Source organism: Lingula anatina, chromosome 1 (assembly GCF_051362555.1).
Source record: "Lingula anatina isolate TDL-2025a chromosome 1, LinAna3.0, whole genome shotgun sequence".
NCBI lineage: Eukaryota > Metazoa > Brachiopoda > Lingulata > Lingulida > Lingulidae > Lingula > Lingula anatina.
The window spans coordinates 48,002,291-48,025,615 of NC_141767.1; the positions used below are offsets into that span (position 1 = coordinate 48,002,291).

General features: G+C 32.7%; 1 protein-coding gene across 9 annotated transcripts in view; it reads left to right on the forward strand.

The window, feature by feature from the left end:
- The first annotated feature begins 15 nt into the window (after positions 1 to 15).
- The window catches only part of LOC106151265 (uncharacterized), a 32,978-nt gene continuing 9,668 nt past the window's right edge, over positions 16 to 23,325 (forward strand). For 4 of the 9 annotated variants that reach the window (XM_087000839.1, XM_087000846.1, XM_087000845.1 and 1 more), the window contains exons 1-17: positions 16 to 144; positions 5,166 to 5,237; positions 8,515 to 8,714; positions 9,366 to 9,671; positions 10,179 to 10,302; positions 13,909 to 13,920; positions 15,232 to 15,425; positions 18,183 to 18,343; positions 18,783 to 18,930; positions 19,417 to 19,508; positions 20,268 to 20,481; positions 20,822 to 20,952; positions 21,452 to 21,614; positions 21,823 to 21,987; positions 22,455 to 22,613; positions 22,949 to 23,036; positions 23,189 to 23,255. In XM_087000839.1, coding sequence (XP_086856965.1) covers positions 8,561 to 8,714; positions 9,366 to 9,671; positions 10,179 to 10,302; positions 13,909 to 13,920; positions 15,232 to 15,425; positions 18,183 to 18,343; positions 18,783 to 18,930; positions 19,417 to 19,508; positions 20,268 to 20,481; positions 20,822 to 20,952; positions 21,452 to 21,614; positions 21,823 to 21,987; positions 22,455 to 22,613; positions 22,949 to 23,036; positions 23,189 to 23,255 — 2,178 coding nt within the window. In that variant the 5' untranslated portion in view covers positions 16 to 144; positions 5,166 to 5,237; positions 8,515 to 8,560. Of the gene's footprint in view, positions 145 to 4,099; positions 4,119 to 5,165; positions 5,238 to 8,514; positions 8,715 to 9,365; positions 9,672 to 10,178; positions 10,303 to 13,907; positions 13,921 to 15,231; positions 15,426 to 18,182; positions 18,344 to 18,782; positions 18,931 to 19,416; positions 19,509 to 20,267; positions 20,482 to 20,821; positions 20,953 to 21,451; positions 21,615 to 21,822; positions 21,988 to 22,454; positions 22,614 to 22,948; positions 23,037 to 23,188; positions 23,256 to 23,325 lie in introns of those variants that run through there. The other 5 variants (XM_087000844.1, XM_087000842.1, XM_087000841.1 and 2 more) reach the window with 5 other exon arrangements.

Consider the following 23,325-nt stretch of genomic DNA (forward strand, 5'->3'; position numbering starts at 1 on the left):
GTAAACTTGTAATCACCACCATTTTGACGCCTACGTCACTAGTCATGTGACAATGACGAATAAATACTTCCTGGAACTGGAGGCAGGTCAGAATTTCTGAACTAAATAAAGCAACAGCAACAAGCAGGAAGCACTAAACTAAAGGTATGTTATAAAACACAATAGTTGTTTTACTTTATCTTTATTTTTAAACTTTAAAAAAGTAGTCATTCTTTTGTGAGCTTAATGTATCAGATATGTTATAATTTGGTGGTTAGGTACGGTTATAACTAAGGAAGACACTGTGAGAAACTTTTGCTACACTTTGAAATGCATCGTGTCAGTGAGTGGGTGTTGTGTGGGTAGGATCGATCGATTCAGTTTTTGTTAAATATATTTAGGTAGTATTTTTTATTTATTAAAGTTCATGGTTGGCGTTCTAATCCAACAGCATATACTTCGTCAGCAATATTCCATAATATTGACCTATTTCAACTTAAGCTGTTATTAACGTGGATACTATTACTTTGATGGGATGGTTTCAAATCAGTAGAGAGGAGAGTGAGACCTGTCAGAAAGTGGTATCTTATCATTATTTGTAGAAAAAATTGCATAGTATGATTAGATATCAGTTGAATAAGTTGGATGTAATGTTGGAAAGTTGTGAAAAAAGTTTTGGATTGAAAGGGTATTTGAAATGTATATATGAACCAGTAGATTCTATGGTATTTGAATTGTTGAGCAACTTTTGTTTTTTTATATTAATAGAGACTGGCATATGTTAATATTAAGACACACTTTTTTCATAAGTATCGAAAAAATTGTCCAAAAGTTAAAGACAACTTCATTAAGTTTGGCTAGTTAAGTTTTACCCATCTAGTAATATTGAAAAAAAAAAAAATAGTCTGTCTTCCATAAAAATAAATAATTATTTGAAACAGAATTAAATGGCATCTTTTTGTTGTATTTTACAAAGTATTAAGGCTTTGAAGTCAGTATAGCACAGTCAGCTCAGATCCTTTGGAATGACACTGGCAGACAAACATGAAGACACTGAATCTGTGTGCTTAAAGTATTTTCAGTTATTTAAAAATTACAAATTAGTCATTCAAACTGAAAATTTTGAAAAAAAGTACCTTTCTGAATAATGTGTAAACACAAGTTTTGCGGATACTGGTACGAAATGCATACTTGTTTGTGGATATTAATTAAAAGAAAACCAAACTTAAACTAATCCTTAAAACCAGGGAATATGGCAAAAATTTGGTGTAATAATTATTTAACAAATATGTAACTAAAGTTTTAGCTGATGATAGCAATTGAGTTAATTTAGTTCATCAAAAATTTCTTGCACATTCTCATAGAGGCTTTTAAACTACGTATAATCTAACAAAAGATAGGAACATAATGCCAGAATTTTGTCTTTGATTGGTTTCTTTTAACAATGGTTTTGTCCTATTTTTGATGCATATTTGACAATGCCACTGATGAATTATACAAAAGGTTTGAAATTTTTTTATATATTCTTTGGCTTAAGCAAATGCTTATTTTCATTTTGAAACATTTCATTATCTTGGAACTAAGTACAACTGCTTTTGTTTGAACTGATCTCTCAGCAAATGTAATACAATTATGTGGAAGTTTGAATAAGATGATATTATGCAATCCTTTTCATTCCTATTTCTTTAAATTAAAAAGCATAGTTATTGTACATTTCATTGAATTTGTTGAGTACTTTTTCTTAAGTACACCATATGAAATATAATTTTATACTATTGAAGATTGATGCTCGAGTTAAAGCTGATTTACCAAAGACTATTAGAAAACAAAAGCCTCTCTTAAGCTTCAAAGTTTTAAAAGATGAAAGAAAGAAAACATTTTTTCTTTTGTAACAAGTAATTTATTTTTGCAGGCTTTTCTCATTTGATTTGGCAATAATTAGACTTGCCCACCCAGTGACATTCTGTTCAATTGCATGAATAATCAACTTCTGAATTTCAGTATTTTTGTTTATGCCATAAGATCAAATTTTGCAATAGTAAGGCCCTGATTCAAGTAGGGGTTTTATATTGTTTGAAGTACCAAACATTTTTGCTTTTTTATTTACTCTTATAATGGAAAATGGATTATATTTTATGAGATTGTACAATTTTCACTATAAATAACTGTAACAAATGATTCTTATGTTGTAGCACTGTACTGCTTAAGAATGACATTTTTATGCAAGAGAAATTAAAAAATGACAATATGACTAAAAGGTTGAATTAACCAAACAGGTTCCAAGTTCTTACAAATATTCTATGGAAAAGTGCTTAATCTGCCTTTTGTCTATGCAGTAGATGGACATAATTAGTTTCATATTTTCCATTGCATCCTTTAGCCAAGTCTAATTTCAAATACTCTTAGTGTTACACCAGGTCAAAAGATTTATTTAAATCAATAAAAGCTGTCAAGAAGAAGTATTCTTTATTCAAAAATTGAATAGCACTCAGCATTTTACATAACACTGTGAGCCCATAAACAACATTTTATAGTTCTTATGTCAATACCAGTTACAGGGCCGGAAACATTTTTGTGAGTGCATTCACATGTATAGATGGATAATAAATCAAATGAATTATGAAATACAGTGAAGGGCTCGATATTTACTCTACTGCACAGTCACAGTTTCCCCATATTGAATTGTCCAATCACTAAATGCCAGATCTGACCTTCAAGAGACAAATTGAAGACTTTTCGGAGAATGTTTGGACATTAAGCTGATTATAGGCTTGTTTGGTTTTATTAAATTGGGTGGGGACTAACATTCCTGGAAATCATGAAACACACAGATAGATTAGTATATATAAGTAAATGATTTAACTGAGAAAGCACATAGCAGAATTTTTTAAGATATGAAAGTTGTGATTTAAAAAAAAATGGATTTGTTCCCAGGGCTAACTTATCTCCTAGTTTCAGAGGAGAAGCATGTCAAAGACTTGATACATCTGTTTACAGTCTGTCTCAGAATAAATAAGCTGGATAGAATAAGGCATCGGTCAGCTCATGTTTCTGTTTATCTGTTTTGCTGTATTTGAATATTGGAAGTTTGTAATAAGCTGACTTGTGTCAACCTTTTTTTGTAGGGTTCCCTATATACCTGTCACTGCAAGAAAATGTAAGGTTTAGCAGCATAGAGCTGTTTTATCACCTTCATTTGATTGTGTGCACCAACAATGGTGTGAGATACAAGGTTATGATAGCTTTGTTTTTTAATGTAAAACTGCAACCTCCAGTATGACTTACTAATGTTTCAATCGATTTTGCGTGAATATGTTCACTGAAATAGAAATACAGTATCCATGATTTCTTGCTGTTTACTAAATGTAGATGAGTGATAAATAGGAGGTAAATGGGTTCTCACACTCCATCAGCTACCTAAAATTTGTACTGTATGTTAGGCTGTTTATTCCATTACAGATCATTTGTCAGGTCCTTAATATATCTAAATGGGTGCTGTTGGAATGACTATTACGTAGGTTGATGTGGACCAGTCACTGTTTGGTACATGGTTGATGCCTGTTCAGCAATATCATACTCCCATTAGACTTAATAAACAAGTACAGAAATTTCCCTTTGTCATTCTTTAATTTTAAAGGGTTGGTTCACTGGAAAAACAATTTGTTTGATGTAAATAAGCATTCGAAAACAAGGAAGCAATTAAAAAAAAATACTTAAAGCATGGACAGTTTATTGGATAAGTATTAAGACTGATATGATTATCAACCAGTGGGTGTATGTGTTATGTTATATTCATATATATATATATATATTAAAAGTTTTACTCCCAAAAAAGTTGAAGAAAAGCTATTTAAGAACAGTATTATGTAACTTTCAAATACTTACATTTGGTATATTTAATTTTTTTTTATTGTTGCAGTAAAACAGTCCCGGCTGTAGTGTCCTAAGTTTTTGTAATTTAATCCTTTAGATCCTGTTTAAAAGTCACAATAGTAGCCAGAAACAAATGTATGTGATGTCTTGTGACAACACCATGGGCTCAGTGGTCTAACTGGGGAGTTTATCCTGCAGACAGTTCTGGAAAGCAATTAAATTTATAGACTGGTCCATTTTTGGCAAATTCCACCAGCAACTTTGGGGTAAGAAAAGATAGGAAAACTGAGTTTCTGTTTAAGTTTGCATGGAAAGTATTTTCTGTTCAGTGTTAATGATTGGGTAGGAATGATTGAAACACACAGAAAATTTTTTTTGAAGAAAAATATATTTGTAGGTAAAACTACTATTAGTGCCTGTATTTTAAACTTTTGGTGCTACTGTATCCGTAAGTGTCGTTGTTGCTATGTACTTTCTTCATTAATACCAATAAAGGAGAACCTTTTTAATTATTTTTAGTTATAAGATAAAGCACGTGCATAAAGTCAAGCTACTACATTACAATTCTGATACCTTTAAAGATGTAGCCTATTTGAATTTTTTAAAAGTGAGGATTTTTTTTTTTTTTTTTTTGTGAATTTTTCATTTTTCACAGATTGCATTTTCAACTTGCAACTTTGAAATCCAGTGGGTCTGATGCCCTGTTTTGTTCACTGTCATGAAAGGAAATCCGTGTTATTAACTATAATTCTCAAACTTACAACATGGAACCTGTAAGTCACAATGAAGGTTTGGGAGTTTAGATTTTGTTTGAGATTCAGGTTATTCTTTCTGTTCAATAACTGGAAATTCCTGAATATTATTTTTGAAACTGGGGTTGTATTGACTGCCCCCCCCCCCCCCCCCCAAATTCAAGTTTAACTTTATAAACCACATCACACCTTTCCTCTTTTTCTGAAAGGTGTTTTGAACTTGCTTTTTTGTACATGTTTCTGCAGTGTTTGTCATCTGTATATTTATTCAATTTAGATAGGATTCAGATTATGTATAGGGGTCTTCTTGTCCTTGATTTACATTGTCTTTTGCCTCTCTTATTTCTCCTTTCCTGCATAAAAGCCTTTTAATGTCAGTCACCGGAGTCACATGCCAAAAACCAAAGTGGTATTGTGGTCTTTCTTAATCCACCAACTATATTCGAGTATTTTTATTGTAGGTTATCTGGTGCTTTCTTATTTGTCAACACATTGGTATTTCAGATATGTTGGTTTGTATATTTTGATTGTCTTTTTAGTAAATTTTTGTAATAATTTCAGAGTTGAAGCTAAAGTAAGAATCTAAGATACAGGAACCAGACAATTAAAAGAATGACTCCAAGGTTAGAACAGGTAATTAAGGCATTACTGTAAAACAAAACATATATGACCAGAAAGAAATGCATGTCATGGCTAATTTCATATTTCTTACACACACACACACACACACACACTATGACATTTGTGACTTTGGCACTGTTTATTTGTGTTTTTTCCAGAAATAATGACTAGTTGACTTTCCATTTTTTTACCTTGACTATCAAATTAAAAAAATTAATGAATTGTTGTAGTGATATAATGAATAATTGGGCAGTAGGTAAAAAATCTTAGCTTAACACCTATGAAGGCCTTTATTATTATACAATCATGCATATAGAGCCAAAAGCTGGAGGTGTTACATGTACAAATATGAATTCAATCAACTCACAACAAAATTAATGCCTTAATTATCTTTTAATCTCCTGCAACTTTTATAACATAGATAAACTAGGGCATGCAGTATTAGCATTCAATAGAGACTGTGGGTGAATGTTTTTAATGGTTGACCCAGATAAAGGTGTATCTATGTCCTGTTATTCGGGGCATACACAAACAACTAATAATGGGGTATATTGTACCATACAATTACACAGGAACTGTTGTGAGAATATATGTATTTACTTAGTGCCTGTATGAGCTTTTTACATGCAAGTGATATGCATTGTCGCAAAGAAAAGTTTTTTTTTGTAATCTCCTTATGGGTGTACTGTAGCAACAGTTAGGATGTGTTATTATAGTGTTATATTTCATTTTAAAATTATAATTTATTGATTTCAAACAAAGGATTAAGTCAGAGTTTAGATTATATATAACATGTAAGTGAAAAATTGTCATTAACGTATTGCAGTGTGGATTACATGGACTGGCACATATTCAAACTACAAATTCAAGTTTAGGAGAAAACAAAACATGTGACATATGACTTACTGCTGTCTGGTAAACTATCAGCTGTCCTTTTTTTTTTGACTTGTGTACCAAAAGTGAAAAAATGGCAGACTAAATGTAAGGATCACAAAAGTACATGAGATAAAGTGTACTCAGAAAATAAAGGATTAAATACAGAAAATGAAGCACTTTAGACAGAAAAATGAAACAAAAGGATAAAACCATACTGAGAGTGCAGAATTTTAAAACAAATCAACATGAAAAGGTACTCTAAATGAGCCAAAATGGGTACAGCGAAAGTAATTTTTCAGCTAAGTTTCTGAGAGCAAAGAAACATATTTCCCCCATCCCCATCTTGCCTACCCTTCAAATGTCACTAGTTACTGATATTTAGAACTGTTTAGATTGAAGATTATCAATCTATTAAGCTATCTTACCTTGAGACATTAAAAAGAAATTACCTCAATTTCCTGTGGGAAATTCTGTAAATATGGCAGTATTAATTTAAGTTATTAAAATCTGTCTGATATTTTCATTTTGTTGATGCAAAAATACTTATATTGCCCATGAGTCTAAAGTTACATAAATTAATTGGAAATGAATGGTTCACATACATTTTCCTGCTCAAGCAAAGATCTTGAAGTCAATCCAATTTGAGCTTGGGACATATCTGATAAAATGCTTAGAATCAGATTTAAACTGAATACCCTTCTTGAGAAGCATGGTAGCTAACTGGAAAAGTCAATTAGACATGATCACTTTACCCAGATTTCAGCTTTTATGGTTATTCAGGTGTGTTAATCTCTTTTGACTATCAAATTTGAATATGATCTTTCAAAACAAAAATGATTTGAAAGTGTCCTGTTTTATCAGATTGAATTAGAGAAGCAGGCATTTGAGGACCAAGTTTGAATGCAACACAATATTTAAAATAAACACAATTGATGTGATAACTTGAGTGAGAAAGATGCTTGCTTGTTTATTGTATCAGTATCATGTCATAAATCTAGCCACTGATGATTCTGGAATTGTTAAATTTCAAAACTAAAGTCAAATAAAGCAAGAAGATAAGATGTTAAAATGTCATGTCTATAAAGGCAATAAGATACGGAATAAGTGGAGACAGCATTTTCATATCAGACAAATCCATTTATTTTTATGGCCATGGCTGCCCCTTTCTCCTGTGTTTGAAAACTTGAACTTCAACTTGAGATTGTGATGGTCAAATGGTTATTAAGATATGAGAAACTGATAATCTACTAACCATTAGTTCTACAGGTTATTGGCAACCCTCCTGTATTGTCAGCATACCATATACCATGAAATTAAATGGAATTGGAGAGAGTATGCTAGGCAGAGGTACTTAACTGTTAATATCAGTACTCCATGGCTCATAGGGCAGACTAGATCCTGAATATAACACTGTGCTCACTGTTCCCTTTCTATATTCATTCATCACCAATGTGCAATAATTGCCACTTGTGTTAATAGTGACAAATGCACATTAATATGCCATCTATCTGAAGATGAACAGAATGCAGCGAGAATGCAGTTTGATATGCGTAGCAGCTACTAGCTGATCCAGTCTCTTGTTATTTACTTTTCTTGCCACTGATAACATAGCCATTAACATACATCTGATTTAAAGCTAAGGTACATTTTTTCACTTTTTAGGCAGATCTCAAACAACTTGTTGAAAAAAAACTGTGGTCATTATAAATTATCTTTTTTCCTTAATAAGAATAGATTTTTTTTTATAACTAAACCTAAATTTAGTACCATCAGAAAATTCTGTTGCTGTGATATTATGTATTGCATTTCTTCAAAGTAAAAGCTTTTGTCTAATTCTGGCAGTAAAAAAAAAGTCTTCTTGTTTAAATGGGAAACATTTCTGAAAAAGAGGAAGTCATGGGTCAGTGGGAAGGAAAGATAATGGACCGAAGAATTAGTCATGGCATGTAATGTTACTTAGGGCAATGTGTGGTTATAAGGAAAGTGAATTATAAAAATATGTAAACATCTATAAAATTATCTTTTAATACTTCAATCTGATATTGCTTATAATATGTGATTTAGGGATGATTTTTCCCTAACTATTGGACTATTCACAAAGTTCAAATCCCAGTGAAATGTGGAAGTGAGTTGTGAATATCAGACTTTCTTATTCTGTGCTGACAAAATTTTGTAGCCTATTTGGAAGGATTTATAAAATTTGCACTTCATTCGTGTCAGTTCTTTTCTATTAACAGTTGTCAATGCATTGGCTTTATTAACACTATAGTGTCTAAATACCACATTGTGGATAGACTGGAAAAAGTTGCAAAGCCTGATCTTGCATGTTAAGTTAATTGTCAATCAACATACTAGTAAACTAATAAAGAACAATGCACAATTGTCTTCAAAAAGTAGTTTTTTTTCTTTCCAGATGAAAAAACTAATTCCCAAGACATGGGGTGGAGCAACCAGTGCTCATGTATTTTCATGCAAGTTGCTTTCCTAGAACATTCTTCATGGTTATATTAGTGCTGTTGGAACAAATGCAGTGGAGAGCAGGGCTGTTGGCTGTTTTGTTATGGACACTGTTGAGCACCAAGAGTTGTCAGTCTTACTGCACTCAGTATGGAGGTAAGTATTATTAAAACATACTGATTTTCAGTGGTATGACTGTTTTGTAGTCACTGTGTCTGTCATTAAGAGTATTTAGGGCCAGATAGTTGAGATCAGTTCTTGTAAGGCTTGGAATTTTTAGAACACTCAGTCAATTTTCTTTACACTTAATCCAGCCAATTTTTGTCTGTTTATGGTTTGGCATAAATCCAATATAATTTTTTTTCAGTAAAAAAAGTCCAAGATTGTTTGATTAATAGATTAATTGTTTCTACAAAAGGAGGCACTTCTCATTCCTAATTATCTATGGTGTCAATAATGGGACTATGATTTTAAAAAGGTACAAAAATTCTACCTGGTATAAGTGAGAGTTTACTGGTACTTACTGACCTGCACTCTATAGTATTTTGTAAAATATTTTCACCCAACTTAAACCCCATGCACTAAAGCCATGCTCTAAATTGGAATAGAAGCAAGAGATTTGAAAAAGTGAGAATAGATTAGATATCTGATAATGTTGCTTCACTGTTTATCATTTAGAAATATTTTTATGGTTTTAGGATCTTCACCACAGGCTGTCAAAAATACAAGACATGGAAGTCCATGGATTAACACCATATGCAACATTTAATCAATATGATTTATTATCAGTTTGTTTGTTATTTTCAGAACTAACACCATTGGATCCATATCTGACAGAAAATTCAAACTACACCCTCAACTGTACCTTAGACCAGACTGTTATTGATGGGATACGTTACAATTCATCGCAGTTGCATCTGCACAGCTTTGTACCAGGTCTCAATCCACTGCCCCAACACACCCGAGAAGAGCCAGATGAAAGAACGGTATTATTCCACATAGAGGCAGTCCCTAATAAGGGGAGGAACTATGAGAATCAGTATTACTGTTATGCCGGCGACAATGGTTTTTTAAGGGGAAAGTGCATTGGAGCAACAATTTTGCATGTTGGGCGTAAGTAGCTAAAATTAATGATAGTATCACTTTTGTAATATGGAAAGATTGTTAACTTATCATTATTAATTTCTAAAATGCATTTGGATCCATCTTATCAATTAATGGGGTTGACATGTGACGCTGAGGATAAAGTGTAAAAAAATGCTATTATTTATCACATATGACACTTTAAAGATAGGATTTTAGTCAATAGTTCATTAAACTAACTTAGATTTTACACAAACATTTATCTTTGGTTTAAATAAAGCATCTCATCAGTAATTAGGGTAGAGAAAATGGAATACGTTTTAATTGCTAGGCCCCTGCAGGGCTGGCTTGTGTAGTAGGCAGTGAGACCATTAGGGGTTTATTCGCCATCACTTTTAAGTGGGGTCGGCCATATTTGATCCACGGACCAGTTAGTCTTTTGACTATCTGTTCTGAATGCAGCCTAACATGTTTTTTACCAAGGCAATGAACATGCAATTATACAACATTTGTTTTAAACTTAGCCTCTGTTTTCAGCCAAACCCCAACCACCGACCTCAGTGAGTTGTATTGTATATGCCCAGAAGTACATGACCTGCAGCTATAAGATTCCACAGCAAGAGGACACTGTGACTTTGTTATGGGGAGTGCAATCCCGTGTGTTAGTGTTTGGAACCTTGCTTTTTGTGCTTTTTCTCACTTTAACAAACTGGGCTCACTCTAATGTAATTTAAGTTTTGGCCAATTTATTTCAACCAACTAGGCAAAGTATTTCAGAAGAGATAAATCTGTTTACTTTTTGGTGGACATGGTATATTATTCAGTGAATTCTTGGAGCCTAATTGATTTGTAGAGAAATCATTTTTCTTTTGTTAAAAGACATTTTTTAACATTAAGGAAAGAGGGTAATAAAGAGTGATCCCAGTATTAATTCACCTTTTTTAGTTTCCTAATAGTAGAGGTATAATTTGAAAAGAGAAATGTTTTAACCTCTAAAGTTGTGTTGATTTTTGTTAAAATTGTCACTTAATTGTCACAGTAAACTAATGCTATTTTACTGAAGATAACAAACATTGGTCTTGTGCTGTCCAAGTCTATGTTCATCAATAATGCTAAGTAATTAAAAAATCTTTCAGTTAATTCAGTCGGTGCAGGGACTTATTCTGCTGAATTGCAATAACATTTTATGCGCTGCCTTTAAAGAAAAAGAAATTCAAAATATCATGAATGTCCCCCATTCCCAGATCATATCATGTGTGCCTCAATCAGTGTATATGAACACTCACACTGTAAAAGGGTATGGTAGGTTTAGTATTTACAACAATGAACACATAGTGGTGAGGTTTTGTGTTCTTTCCTTGGGTTTCTTTAACATATTGGTTGGAAACTTTGATTTTTCAGTCAGTGAACTGTCTTTTAACAGAGGTAATGTAAGACTGGCAATAGTTCTTAACTACTGTCAAAATGGATGGAAATATACTTTAAGAGTAAAATATTTGGCTGCATTTTATGCTAAAGCACAATTTGATAAGAATCAAACTGTGTTACAGAAAAGTTATTGGCTTTTATTGTTTCATGGTGATTCATATTTGAAGAATTATTTTGAGTGCTGAAAATCTGTCAGCAAACATTGCCAGTTTTACAGTGCATAAGTTTGGTTAACCTCCACATTTTCATTGTTCTATTCTTTCCCTGCTTTTTGTGAAACATTCTGCTTATTCGTCAGCTTGAGACCTAATTACAAATTAGTATTGTCATTGTTTGGGATAAGGTTTATATTTCATAAAACTTTTAAACCTAAACCTCTGTCTGTAACCATAAATTTTAAGTTTAAATTTAATTTTATCCCTGCACAAAGAAACTAATTGATTGTGATTTGTTCAAAAATGTATTCAGAACAATTGAGTGATGTCCAACAATCATGCCTTTCCATGCAACCCTGCTGCTAAACACCCTAGTTTAGAAATTAAAATTATGTGCTCACCAGGACATTTTGGATAACATTAGACTAACATACAAACTAGACATGCTGTGGTAAAAATATAAACATACAGTTGTTATGTTTTAATAGTTCTATTTTATTCAACAATACACATCTGCTACCAAGATTATTTTTATGTACAGACACAGATGTGTCTGTACATATTGCCATCACCTGCGTCTGTCGTCGCCGATCATGTCGCCGTCGCCGTCGCCGTCGCCGTGCACTTTCAGCGTTAACACCATAAGTGGAAGACAGTTTTACCTTTTGGCTTTATATTTACAGAGCTGACTAATATTCATAAAACGCAGGTCAAGTTCGAAAATCAGCATGATCGGGCCATTATTGTAGAATTTATGCTGTTTTTTCACTTTTTAGCATATATGCAACACTGTTAACACATTTCAAGGAAAACCGATAGGCCTGTTGTCATGAAACTCACAGGAGTAATCAGTCTTACTAAAACGCAGGTCAAGTTCGAAAATTGGCATGATCGGGCCACTATTTTAGTAGTTATGCTGTTTTTTCATTTTTCAGCATATATGCAACACTGTTAACACATTTCAAGGAAAACCGATAGACCTGTTGTCATGAAACTCACAGGAGTAATCAATCTAACTAAAACGCAGGTCAAGTTCGAAAATCGGCATGATCGGGCTACTATTTTACTAGTTATGCTGTTTTTTACACTTTTCAGCATATATGCAACACTGTAAACACAATATAAGAAAAACAGATGGGCCAATTGTCATGAAAGTCACAGGAGTGGTCAATTTTACTAAAATGCAGGTTGAGTTCGTAAATCAGCATAATCGTGCCATTATTTTAGAAGGTATGCTGTTTTTTCACATTTCCTCAGATTCAATTTTTAGGCATATTAACAGTCTCATTATTAAACTAATAAGATACGTGAAAGTGTTTGTTTGACATTTCCTGCATCTTTACAACATTGTTAGTTGATTTTGTAAAAATGATGGTAAACATGTTATCGTGTATTGTGTAATAAAGTTTCAAATATGGAAATAAACTCATATCATTGCAGTTTGTCAGATTCAATCATTCACTATGTTCAGAATCTCAGAATGGAAGAAATTGGACATTTAACACTGCTCTATTGATATTTTTCTCATCTCATCAATTTTCTTAGTTGATCATATAAAAATGGCAATAAACTGTTAATTTTGTTTTATGTTAAAAATTGTTATAAATGGGAAAAAAAAACATTTCAGAACAGTGCTGTCTTGTTTACATTTTGGCATTTTCAAGTTGTGACTTTGAAGTTCCATGGGCCTGAAGACCTTTGCTAGTCACATTTTCTGAATATCCATGATACCAATATTTTATTATTAAAAATTGATGGTCATTATGCTGTTAAACATTATGTAATATTGCATCAAAATTTGAAAAAACCTATTTTGGGCACTGCTCCCATGATTACCTTTTAAGAAAAACCATGTCACTTACTGTTCTCAAACTTACAGGAAAGAAACATGGGACTAAAATACAGCTTCAGTAGGCAATGCAATCTGCCAGTTAAACAGTTTTTTTGTGAAAATTTAATTTTTCACATATTGGCATTTTCAAGGTGTGACTTTGAAGTTCCACAGGCTTGAAGACCCAGGCTAGTCACATTTTCTGAAAATCCATGATACATATATTTTGTTATTAAAAATTGATTGTCATTATGCAGTTAACCATTATGTAATATTGCATCAGAATAGAAGAAAACACAATTTTGGGTGCTGCTGCCATGATGACCATTATGGGAAAACCATGTTACTTATGATTGCCAAACTTTCAAAAAAGAAATACAGGACTAAAATGCAGCCTGAGTTGGAAAAGCAGTCTAATTGACTTCTTTTTCTGGAAGTTTTACATTTTCAAAGTGTGAACTTGAACTCCCATGGGCCTGAAGCCTTATGCTTGTTTCACATTTTACTTACATTGGTATTACCTGTTGAGCATAATTAAAATTTGATGTTGAATTTGCAGTTTAACATAATGTACTTTTGCATCAGAATTGTTATTTCCTGCTTTTTGTCTGTACATTTGACAGCTTTGCTGCCTTGTTAAGTAAGTTTTTATTAATGCTTGTACATGTTTTCCCTGGTTTGATGGGGTTTTCCAAAACCAAAATCATGCTATAATTTGCAAAAGACTAATTATAAAGTGGGTGTGGTTAATAAAACGTATATTAATTTGACAAAATCACACTGTATTCTCTCTTTTTTTAAAATAATATAATATTTGAAAAAGAGAAAATAATGTCTACTTTTATTTTTACAGGAATCGAGGGCAGTAAGTAAAATAATGCTACTTAGTACACTTATTGATGATTGATAATACTAACTATTTTTCCATTAATATCTTTTCAATTTTTACTAACACTGTATTTTTATAAAACTTCACTCTTCATGATGCACAAAAAGCTATCAGTTTGTTTTGTTCTGCACAGTTTACCTATAATTGTTTAATATGCACTGATTGAAATTTTGCGTGATTGAATTAGCAGTACTGCTTTCTAGGACATTTTCATTGCTTGACAAATAATTCAAATAAAGAGATTTGCTTTTTAGGCCCTATTTCACAAATGCTTTTCTGAAAAAATGATTAATACAAATATCAATTAATCATATTTTTATAAAAAGGCAAATGAGTTTGTGTGATTTGCATGGATTACAAAGCATGCCAGCTAATAAGAGAGTCAAAGTTTTGAACGAAGCAATTTGGTTTGATTTGCATGGAAGTAAATCAAGGCTACGGAATTTAAACATTAATGAAATTATATGTATAGCTATTAGATTATAAGCATCAGATACTGGTTATTATTAATTTTTGATAATTAGTTTTTATATGGGTAGAAATATACAGAAAAATTAAATGAAGCTATCTCAAGCTCATGTTTGGACAGTCTTAGTTGGTGCCATATGTCCCATTAAACATGTACACGCATGCTTTCATACTCTGGTGCACACAGTCAAACACAAAACAGTTATGAATAATTGCATGGGTTCCTAACTTATTGCCAAATATATGCATGCATTGAGCACACTTTCAAGTTTCATGGCCTTTTATGGTCAAATGCTCTGTTTAAAACCCATTTTTGTTTCCTTTTTGAAGATGAACCAAATTTTTTTGTACTAGAATGTGAATGGGTTTTGGAATATTATTCATGTGCATGATTGGATTTTTGTATTTTTATGGGTTTAAAGATTTAAGTATTGGATGCTCCTTTAGAGGGAAATGTCTGAGGTGCTAGAATTAAGGGAATCTGAAAAAAAATCAGAAACTTGAATTCAATAAACATTGCTCATGCTAATCAGATGAAACATTTGAATTCCTTGAACATCTAATGCCAAAGAAGTCAAAACTTAACAACTAAAATGTTGAACCTCCTAGTCTTCTGCTTTCATTTACACTATGTTTTTTATGTATTTTACTTGCTTTCTTATTCTTTAATGTTCATGTCTGATCATCTTGTCTGTTTAATGTCAAGAAAAAAAATTATATAGAATCAATTTTATTGATGATTTTCAAGTATTTACTATATTAATATTTAGTATTTATATGAAAAATCTTGCAGTCAGTATTTTTGCATGTTTATTTCAGAGTAACAACACCATTTTATTGTACAAATTTCACCAAGACATCCTGTACTTGGAGTGGTCATGGACGAGATAGCTTTCATGCAAATACTGTCTACTGGATAGCCCTTTACACAAACAATTCTTTTGGGCATGCATTTGCTGAGGGAGATCCTGACATTCCGGGAAGTTACTTCAAGGTCAACGCATCTCTAATTGGTAAGAAGATTTGATATTCAACGGGTCTTCATGTTTTGATTGAAACTTGAAAGTGTGTGTGCTTGAGAGAGAGAGAGAGAGAGAGAGAGAGGGAGAGAGAGAGAATCTCATGCATGTCATTATCAGGTACTCACTTTGCTATGACTGGTACCAGCTCCCTCTGTGTAAATAGAGATGTGAACAAATATTTTTATATATGTAGCAGGGCTTATATATGTAGCAGGATAAGGGGTATGGGCCATCCAAAATAATCTAATTTTCTTCAAAGTTTCAGTGAATCCTACTTTTTCAAGTGCTGTGAGGGGGATTTAAAAATAAACCTAAAAAAAAATATATATATATAAAATAAAAATCCAGGGGGGCTAACAATAATTGGCAACTATATGTACTGCTGACAATCTTCCACAAGGGAAGTCCTTCAAGGGAAGTCCTTCTTGTCTCGCTTGGATTGCGAACGGTCTCCCACTGAAGATATGAAAATTACTTTCTTGTCTTGCTTGGATTGGTACTATCTCTGGCTGAAATTCTTCCACAAATGAAATCCCTTGCCAGTGGTTGTTCAAATGATGGCTGGATGGTTCCCTGGGAAAAGCTATGATATGAAGTCAATATTGGGTGCCAGTTTCACCAAATCTAAGCAAATTTTCTTGACATTAAAAGTACACTGTACACCTTTTAACAATTTTCTCAAAGTCATATTTTCTAAGTCTGCATATCCTACAAAGAAATCTTTCCCAATTTAAATCTTAAAAACTATAAAAATTATTTAATAAAGGTACATGTTATTAACAGTTACTCTGAATTGTGAAGGAGGACATGGTGTTCTAAATGACTGGCCAGTTTAGAAACTCATATACTGTTTACACACCTTATACTGGCTTGCTTTTGCTGATGTTGCAATTGAATGAAGACTTATTGATTGAATAATTCAAAATATTGCAACAATTTGCTATATGCATCATTTAAATAGGATGGAGGAAACAGCAGCCAAACAATTCATTAGTTTCTGTTCAATAGGAACTTCTATCTTTGATGTTTGCATTTCCATAATTATATTCATAATACTAATGGTCATTCACTTTATTGCACAATTTTCATTGGTTTAATTTGCAAAGCCAGTGGAAAGCATTTATTTTGAAAAAAAAAATGCTCTAATTTTTACCATTATGTGATTAGTTTATACTTTCTTTCCAAAACATAATTACAAGATAACACAATAAAAGAAATTATGCTGCAGAAAGTAACATGAGAGTACAAAACTTATTAAAAAAATTCAAACTAATGCAATCAAATTCAAACTAATGCAGTTCACGGAATTCCATGTGAATTTAACTAGAAAAGAGCAATTGTCTTTCATTCAGCAGTATCCTCTGACAGTATCCTTTTCATTTAATTTTGTTCAAATCCATTAGGAACCTGCAAAATCAACACAAGTAATAATTGCGTTTTCCCAACACACTTCATATCAGGAAGTGGTTAATGAATTGATTGCTTTGCCACAGTTACTTTGAAATCAAAGATAATTAAAGAGGGATATATTGAGATAGCCTAAATAATTGAACATGACAGTTTGGTTATTGTTTTGATGTTCATGTCAACTTTTCAAAACTCTGGTCCTTTATTTTGTTGAAGCGAAAAAGCATTTATTTTGAAATAAATACCTCACGTAGCAAAAAAGATTTGACCTTTCACAATTGTACACTAGGTGTACAAGTGAACACCATGAAGCAATTTTCACTAAGTCTGCTTTCAGATTCACACATCATATTAGCTGGGTTCAACTCTGCAGGAGAATATCGCTAAAGTGCAGTGAGTGGAATCGGCTTCATCGTCTGACATGCCTCCTCATGGAGCTTAGGCAGGGGTGGATCCAGAGTTATTTTCTGACAGTCTTCCAGTTTATCTTTGTTGATCCATCCTCCATTTTTGACCGTCTTCCGATATAAAAAATCAGATACCCATCAATGTAAACTTGAAAATCTGACCGTCTTCCGGAAGACCCAGAAGACGCCCTAAAACCGCCCCTGTTAGGGGTAATAACTATGGTGTGCTGATTCCACTGATTGCACTTGAGTGTGTGAATCTGAATGTGCCCTAAAACTAAATGCATCAGTTTCATTGGATGAGGACTTACACCCCATTTCCATAGATTTTTAGATCGATCTATCCCTGTGGGGAGTCTCACTAGATTACTGTCAGCTTGGCCGGCTTAAGCATCTGTCCCGCCTACTTAAAGCTGTAAGGGGGTAATTAACTATGGTGCCCGCTCGGCTGACTGCAATTTAGCGTGAACCCCCAGGGAGTTAGGTCGATCTAAATCTTAATCTCTAGATCGATCTAAATCTCTGGGAAAGCACCCTTAGATACCATGTGTTAATAATTTTAATATTTTATCATTATGTTCATAAGTTCTCATGGTTTATTAGATCTCATGAGGGGGTAGGTGAAGGTTCTCATGGTTTGTTAGATTTCATGAGGGGGTAGGTGATGCACAGGAAATGGAATTATTATTGAAAAGTTTTGCATTAATTCAGAGTGCATTGATTGTATGCACCAAGTGATAAGCTTGTTTTTTAAACAATTTGTTAAGTATAATTGCATTTCTATCATGACTTGTGAAAATTTTACCACAATCTGGGCAAATTTGTCATGATTTTAATTCTTTAATCTCAGACTAATAAATGATATTCTAACACATTTTAAAGGTATTTCACATGTATCTGACACTGCTTCACATATTTTGTTTTATCTTTTTAGTTAAACCTGACCCCATTGAGCTCAGAAAAATTTCTTCTGGGAAGAGGAATCTAACACTGGAGTGGCAGGAATCATCAGATGGGCAAAGACGCAACCAGATGGCATACAACTATACAGTACACTACAACTGTACAACACCTTGGGGTGGAGAGGAGGTTCTTGTAAGTAATTTCTCGTTAACAGAGTCTTATTCTTCACTGGTGTCAATATGAACATGCATTTGATAGAATCATTTCATTTTATATATCTAAGAATAGTTTTTATGCAGTGACTAATTAATGACTGCATGTAAGAAATGAGCTGTGTAAACCCCAGTTAAGTAAGCAATTGGAACTTACTATTCATAAGTCTTTGGAGTATTAGATATTGTCAAATGAAACTCTTAATTCTAAAAGTAAAGGTAGAAAAGAGGATTAGAGCATACAGCATTTTGGCATTATTCAGTATGAATGCATGTCTTTACAAACCTTTGTTAAGTAGTATTTTATCAGTCATTTCTGCCAATCCTCACATTTTCAATTGGATCACTTTTCTAATGCATTCAAACTGTATGTTGTTAGTATGTTATCCATGAATTTTGGAAATAATTCTATTTTTCAGAAAAGAGAAGTTCACAAGTTAACTAGGGTTAAACTAGAAAACCTGTGGCCAGACATAGAATACAGAGTGGGTGTTACTGCCATCCCTGCTATTGGTGGTTATGATAGTGATATGAAGAACACTTTGACAGTTAGAACACTTCCAGATGGTAAGCTTCTGATGAGTTTATTTTCATTATTTTATTGATTGACTTTAATTTTTATTGCATATCAATAACTGTTGCAACAAAAATAATGCCTCAAAAAAGTTTAATAAAAGACAATCTTATTTTGCCAGATGTGCTGTGGTTGGAGATTCATGGAAGGGGGAGCGTGCTTCCCAAAAACCAAAATAGGGGGCCTCACACTCCTTCTAAAAAAAAAAGGAAAGGAAAGATTAAATATACACTGAGATCCACAATGACCTATCCAAGTGTGTCATCTTTACAAAATTTCAGTCTGTCAAAGGAGAATGAGAGTGAGACCAGATATGTTTTATACCTGCATATACCCTAACCTCTGCCCTTCTCACGAGAATGTTTGGACTCAATTTTGAGTATGTGTACCAGTTTGTGCACCTCATTTCGATAATCAGTGTTTAAGAGAAGAATAGCTTTATGAATGTCTCATTAATACTATTTTATTTTGATTTTTAGCCCCAGCTAGTCCTCCAATAAATAGACCAGAATTGTTCTACAGAGATGAAAGTTGTGGCCTAAATTGCCAGAATATTAAACTGTTTTGGCAGGTGAGTATTTTTAATGCCATTCAAAATGAAAATGATTTACTTCATGCTTAGAATATAAGTACAATGTTTTATTTAGTTCTCTTGTTTTTAACTTACCTATGCAAGTTTGATTATTCCTCACCATTTAGTTCTTCAAAGACCTTATAGATCACATAGTCATGAAAGTTATCTGATGCCATCCAAGTCAGTCATTTTTTATAATATTTTTCTTAGATTTTTTGATTATCTAAATAGATTGTGAAAGTTTACTAAGATTAATTACTCAAATACAGTTTTAACCAACCTTCCTTCTAAGTGGTATTTAGTTGTGACTGTTATTTCTTGGTATGAAAAGTGTCCAGAAGCTCACAGTCATTTATTTTAGATAAAACTGTAAATAATTTTCAAGTACATTGAACCTTGAAATGATTTCCCTCTTTTCCTCTTTGTTTGCATAAATCACTACCATCTGGAAAAATATTTTCCATATTTTGTTTTTCTGGACGATAATTAAGTTACTTAACAGACTTAACTCTAAAGATAAAGGAATTTCCCACATTCCATTTGATTTATTTTTTATTATGTTGTAATCTAGTATTATGTCTCTGATTTTTTTATTGCAATCTTAATTCTTTATAATATTCCGAACATTTTTATTCTTATCCTTAGTTTCAAGCATTTGGTAGTTACTTTGTTGCTTCAAGATTTGTTTCTGAATACTTGTTTTTGCAGACATGTTGCTAATAAAGGTCTCAAACAAATATTTTTTTTCTGTTATAGCCTGTGCTACCAATGGACAGAAATGGGGAGATAACACATTACTTAGTTACCCCAAACGGTACCTCAAACAGCATGTATGTTGATAATAGAGCCTACACATACACTGTAGAAAAAATCCTTTCACCCAAAGAAAAACATACCATGCAACTGCAGGCCATAACAAAGGGAGGCTCATCCCCTATAGCATACTATTACATCCCCTCCGTGTCTGAGGGTGAGTAGAAATACCAGGTTGCTTTAGATGTGCCTTGTGTCACACCCAACACAATTTTTGCTCATTTTGTTAAATTTTCTATTGGAAACTTTCTTCTGTTTATAAACTCAATTTTATGTATGGAACTGTTAAAGGGGTTGCTAAAACAAGTAATGATTTAGTTTTATTTGTTCTTGTCACCTTTTTTAAAGGCAATATTATTAATATCTGTTCATATGTGCAAGCTTGTTCTGAATTTGAAGTTGTATATTTATATTCCCAATTCAAGGTTTTTTTTTCTTTTTATTTATTGTCTCATAATTTATTTATTTATTTGCTTAATTTTCTTTGTTTTTTATAGACCCTCCTATGGTGAAGCAATTGGCTGTCACCAAAGTGGACAATAATACTAAAGTTTTAATGACATGGCGTGTGCCAGATGATTTCACTGTTACCTTATTCTGGTGTAAAAGCACTGCAGAGATTTGTAATGTATGTACAATTTATGTTCTTTGATTTGTGTGATATGTTTTGGCTTGCTGTCAGTTTTTGCACACTGGTCTCTTACATTCCTTTTAGAACAAACATATTATTTGTTCTTTTTCAAAATGTGTGCCCCAAGTATCTTAGTAAAAGAAGCATGCAATTTTTTTTTGACCAAAACAACTTTTGCAATGTTGTAACAGTTGTTTAATTAGTAAAGTAGAAGAAGAAGAATGCATGTTTTCTTTTTTCAAATAGGAAAAATTATGCAATGCTGTAACAGTTGTATAATTAGCATAATTTCTAAACTTGATATTGGTTTGTTATGTAACAGACACAGTAGATATAAAGATCCCTCAGTGAAAATCAAATTCTTTATTAGCATAGAGTCTGAGGAAACCATTGGATGTGATTGCAACAAGCTAGTGAACGATTGTCATGCTTTATATTTTAAATTTTTTCTCGTGACTTATATAAGTACCAGCTGATGAGCCCCTTTATTTCACAGGAATCCCCCAGTTGGCAGACAATCTCTGGCAAGAATTCTTCCTTCCAAGTTCCATTCAATGGCACTGAAGCATTTGAAGAGTTCCAGTATGCTGCTGCAGTCACTGTGAATGGAATAAGTGGTGGATTAACATGGAGCCAATGCTTGTATCAGGAAGGGGCTGGTAAGGACCCATTTTCATTTTCTTCATCTCTGTTTTCATTTTCCACCCACCATAGTCTTGTAAACCAGTACCTTATTGTCTCCAATTTGATTTAGCTACACTACAACTGATAACTTCTTTGGCAATATTCCATAGGTTGGGCACCATATTTATTACAACAATGACTCAAAATTTCTCTTATTTCTAAATGTATTTATATGTATTTCAGTGCCAGCAAGGGGCCCAGTCTTGAAGAGCACATCCCTACAGCCGCACAACCAGGTCACTGTGGAGTGGGCCCAGATGTCCTGTGAGGAGACAGGCAGTGCACAAGTGGTAGCCTATGTTGTAGAGTATGCTTATGTCACAGAGGAGCTGAACTGCTCAAATATAAGTAAGAATTTTGCTTCATATTGAATTTTTTTGTAGTGTAGGTCAGACAAACAATTTAATCACAGAAAATTATGATACAATTATATACAGTATTTTATTTATTTTGTATAATTTGGTTGCTTAGATGTGAAAAAGATATTTGGTTTCTAATCTGTTTTTAACAAGTGTTACAAGTTATATGATGTACAAATACCTCTATGTTTGCATTTCTGATAAAGAATTGGCTTTCATTGTGAAGCCATCAGTTTAAAATTAATAACTAAGAATATGTTGAGAATGTTTAGCACCAGAATTCAAACTTTTACCTTGTGCAACTTTCAACAATAAACTGAAGTAGCAAGCACTGTTTAACTGAAATTTGCTATTTAATGTCTGAAGTGTAACTAGCTCAGGGGACTGAATTGATTAAACTGCTTAGACTTGCTTTTATTTTGTTATTACAAAGCTTATGCAATATTTAATTTACAGAATCCAGTGTGTGGGAAAGGGTGTCCTTGGATGACCCAGAAACCTTCATTTGGTCCATGGAGGATTTAGAAGCTGGTAAAACCATGTGTGTGAGAGTTGCAGCAAAATCCATTGTAGGTTTAGGACCATTTAGTATTCCAAAAATGGTCAGGATCAGTGGTGAGTTTATAGGGACATGTGCATCCCATATTAGCCATAAAAACAAGCTTTATTACATTGCATCGAAGTATGTAAAATATTATTCCTTTCCAGTACATTATTAAATTAAAAAACTATTTGATTTGGCTGCAAAAGAAAATCTTTATTCATTGAAAAAAAATGAGTAGAATAACATCTTTTTTTTTCATTTGAATTGGTAAAATTATGACCTTAGAAGTTATTTTATTAAATTACTTTGTTTGACTTTTACAGTGCATTGTAGTGCTCATTAAAATTGAGAGGATTTGATTCCTTATTGAATGCAGATACATTATTTATATATTTTATATTTTTAGGATTACTTAAGGGAGAAATAGCTGGTATTACAATTGGTGTTGTCGTCTGCACTGTCTTAATCATTTTGGGAATCATTTTGTGTTTCAAGTAAGTGTAATGTATCAGTTCAATGTGAATTTGTGACCATAGAACTATCACCAGTAAGGATTATGTATGTCTGATAAGATTTCTTTGGAATGATAACAGTATCTTAATGTTTCCAAAAAATTAATTTCTGTTGAAATAATTCTCTTTCACAGGAGTGGTCGCAACTGTTACAAGTATATGTTTAAGAAAATTGAGATAAACATTCCAGAGAGTCTTGAGGTAAGTATCTTTTAATAAATTTAATTTACATATCCTAAGATCAGGTCTACTGAGGATGCTGTTAATCTTA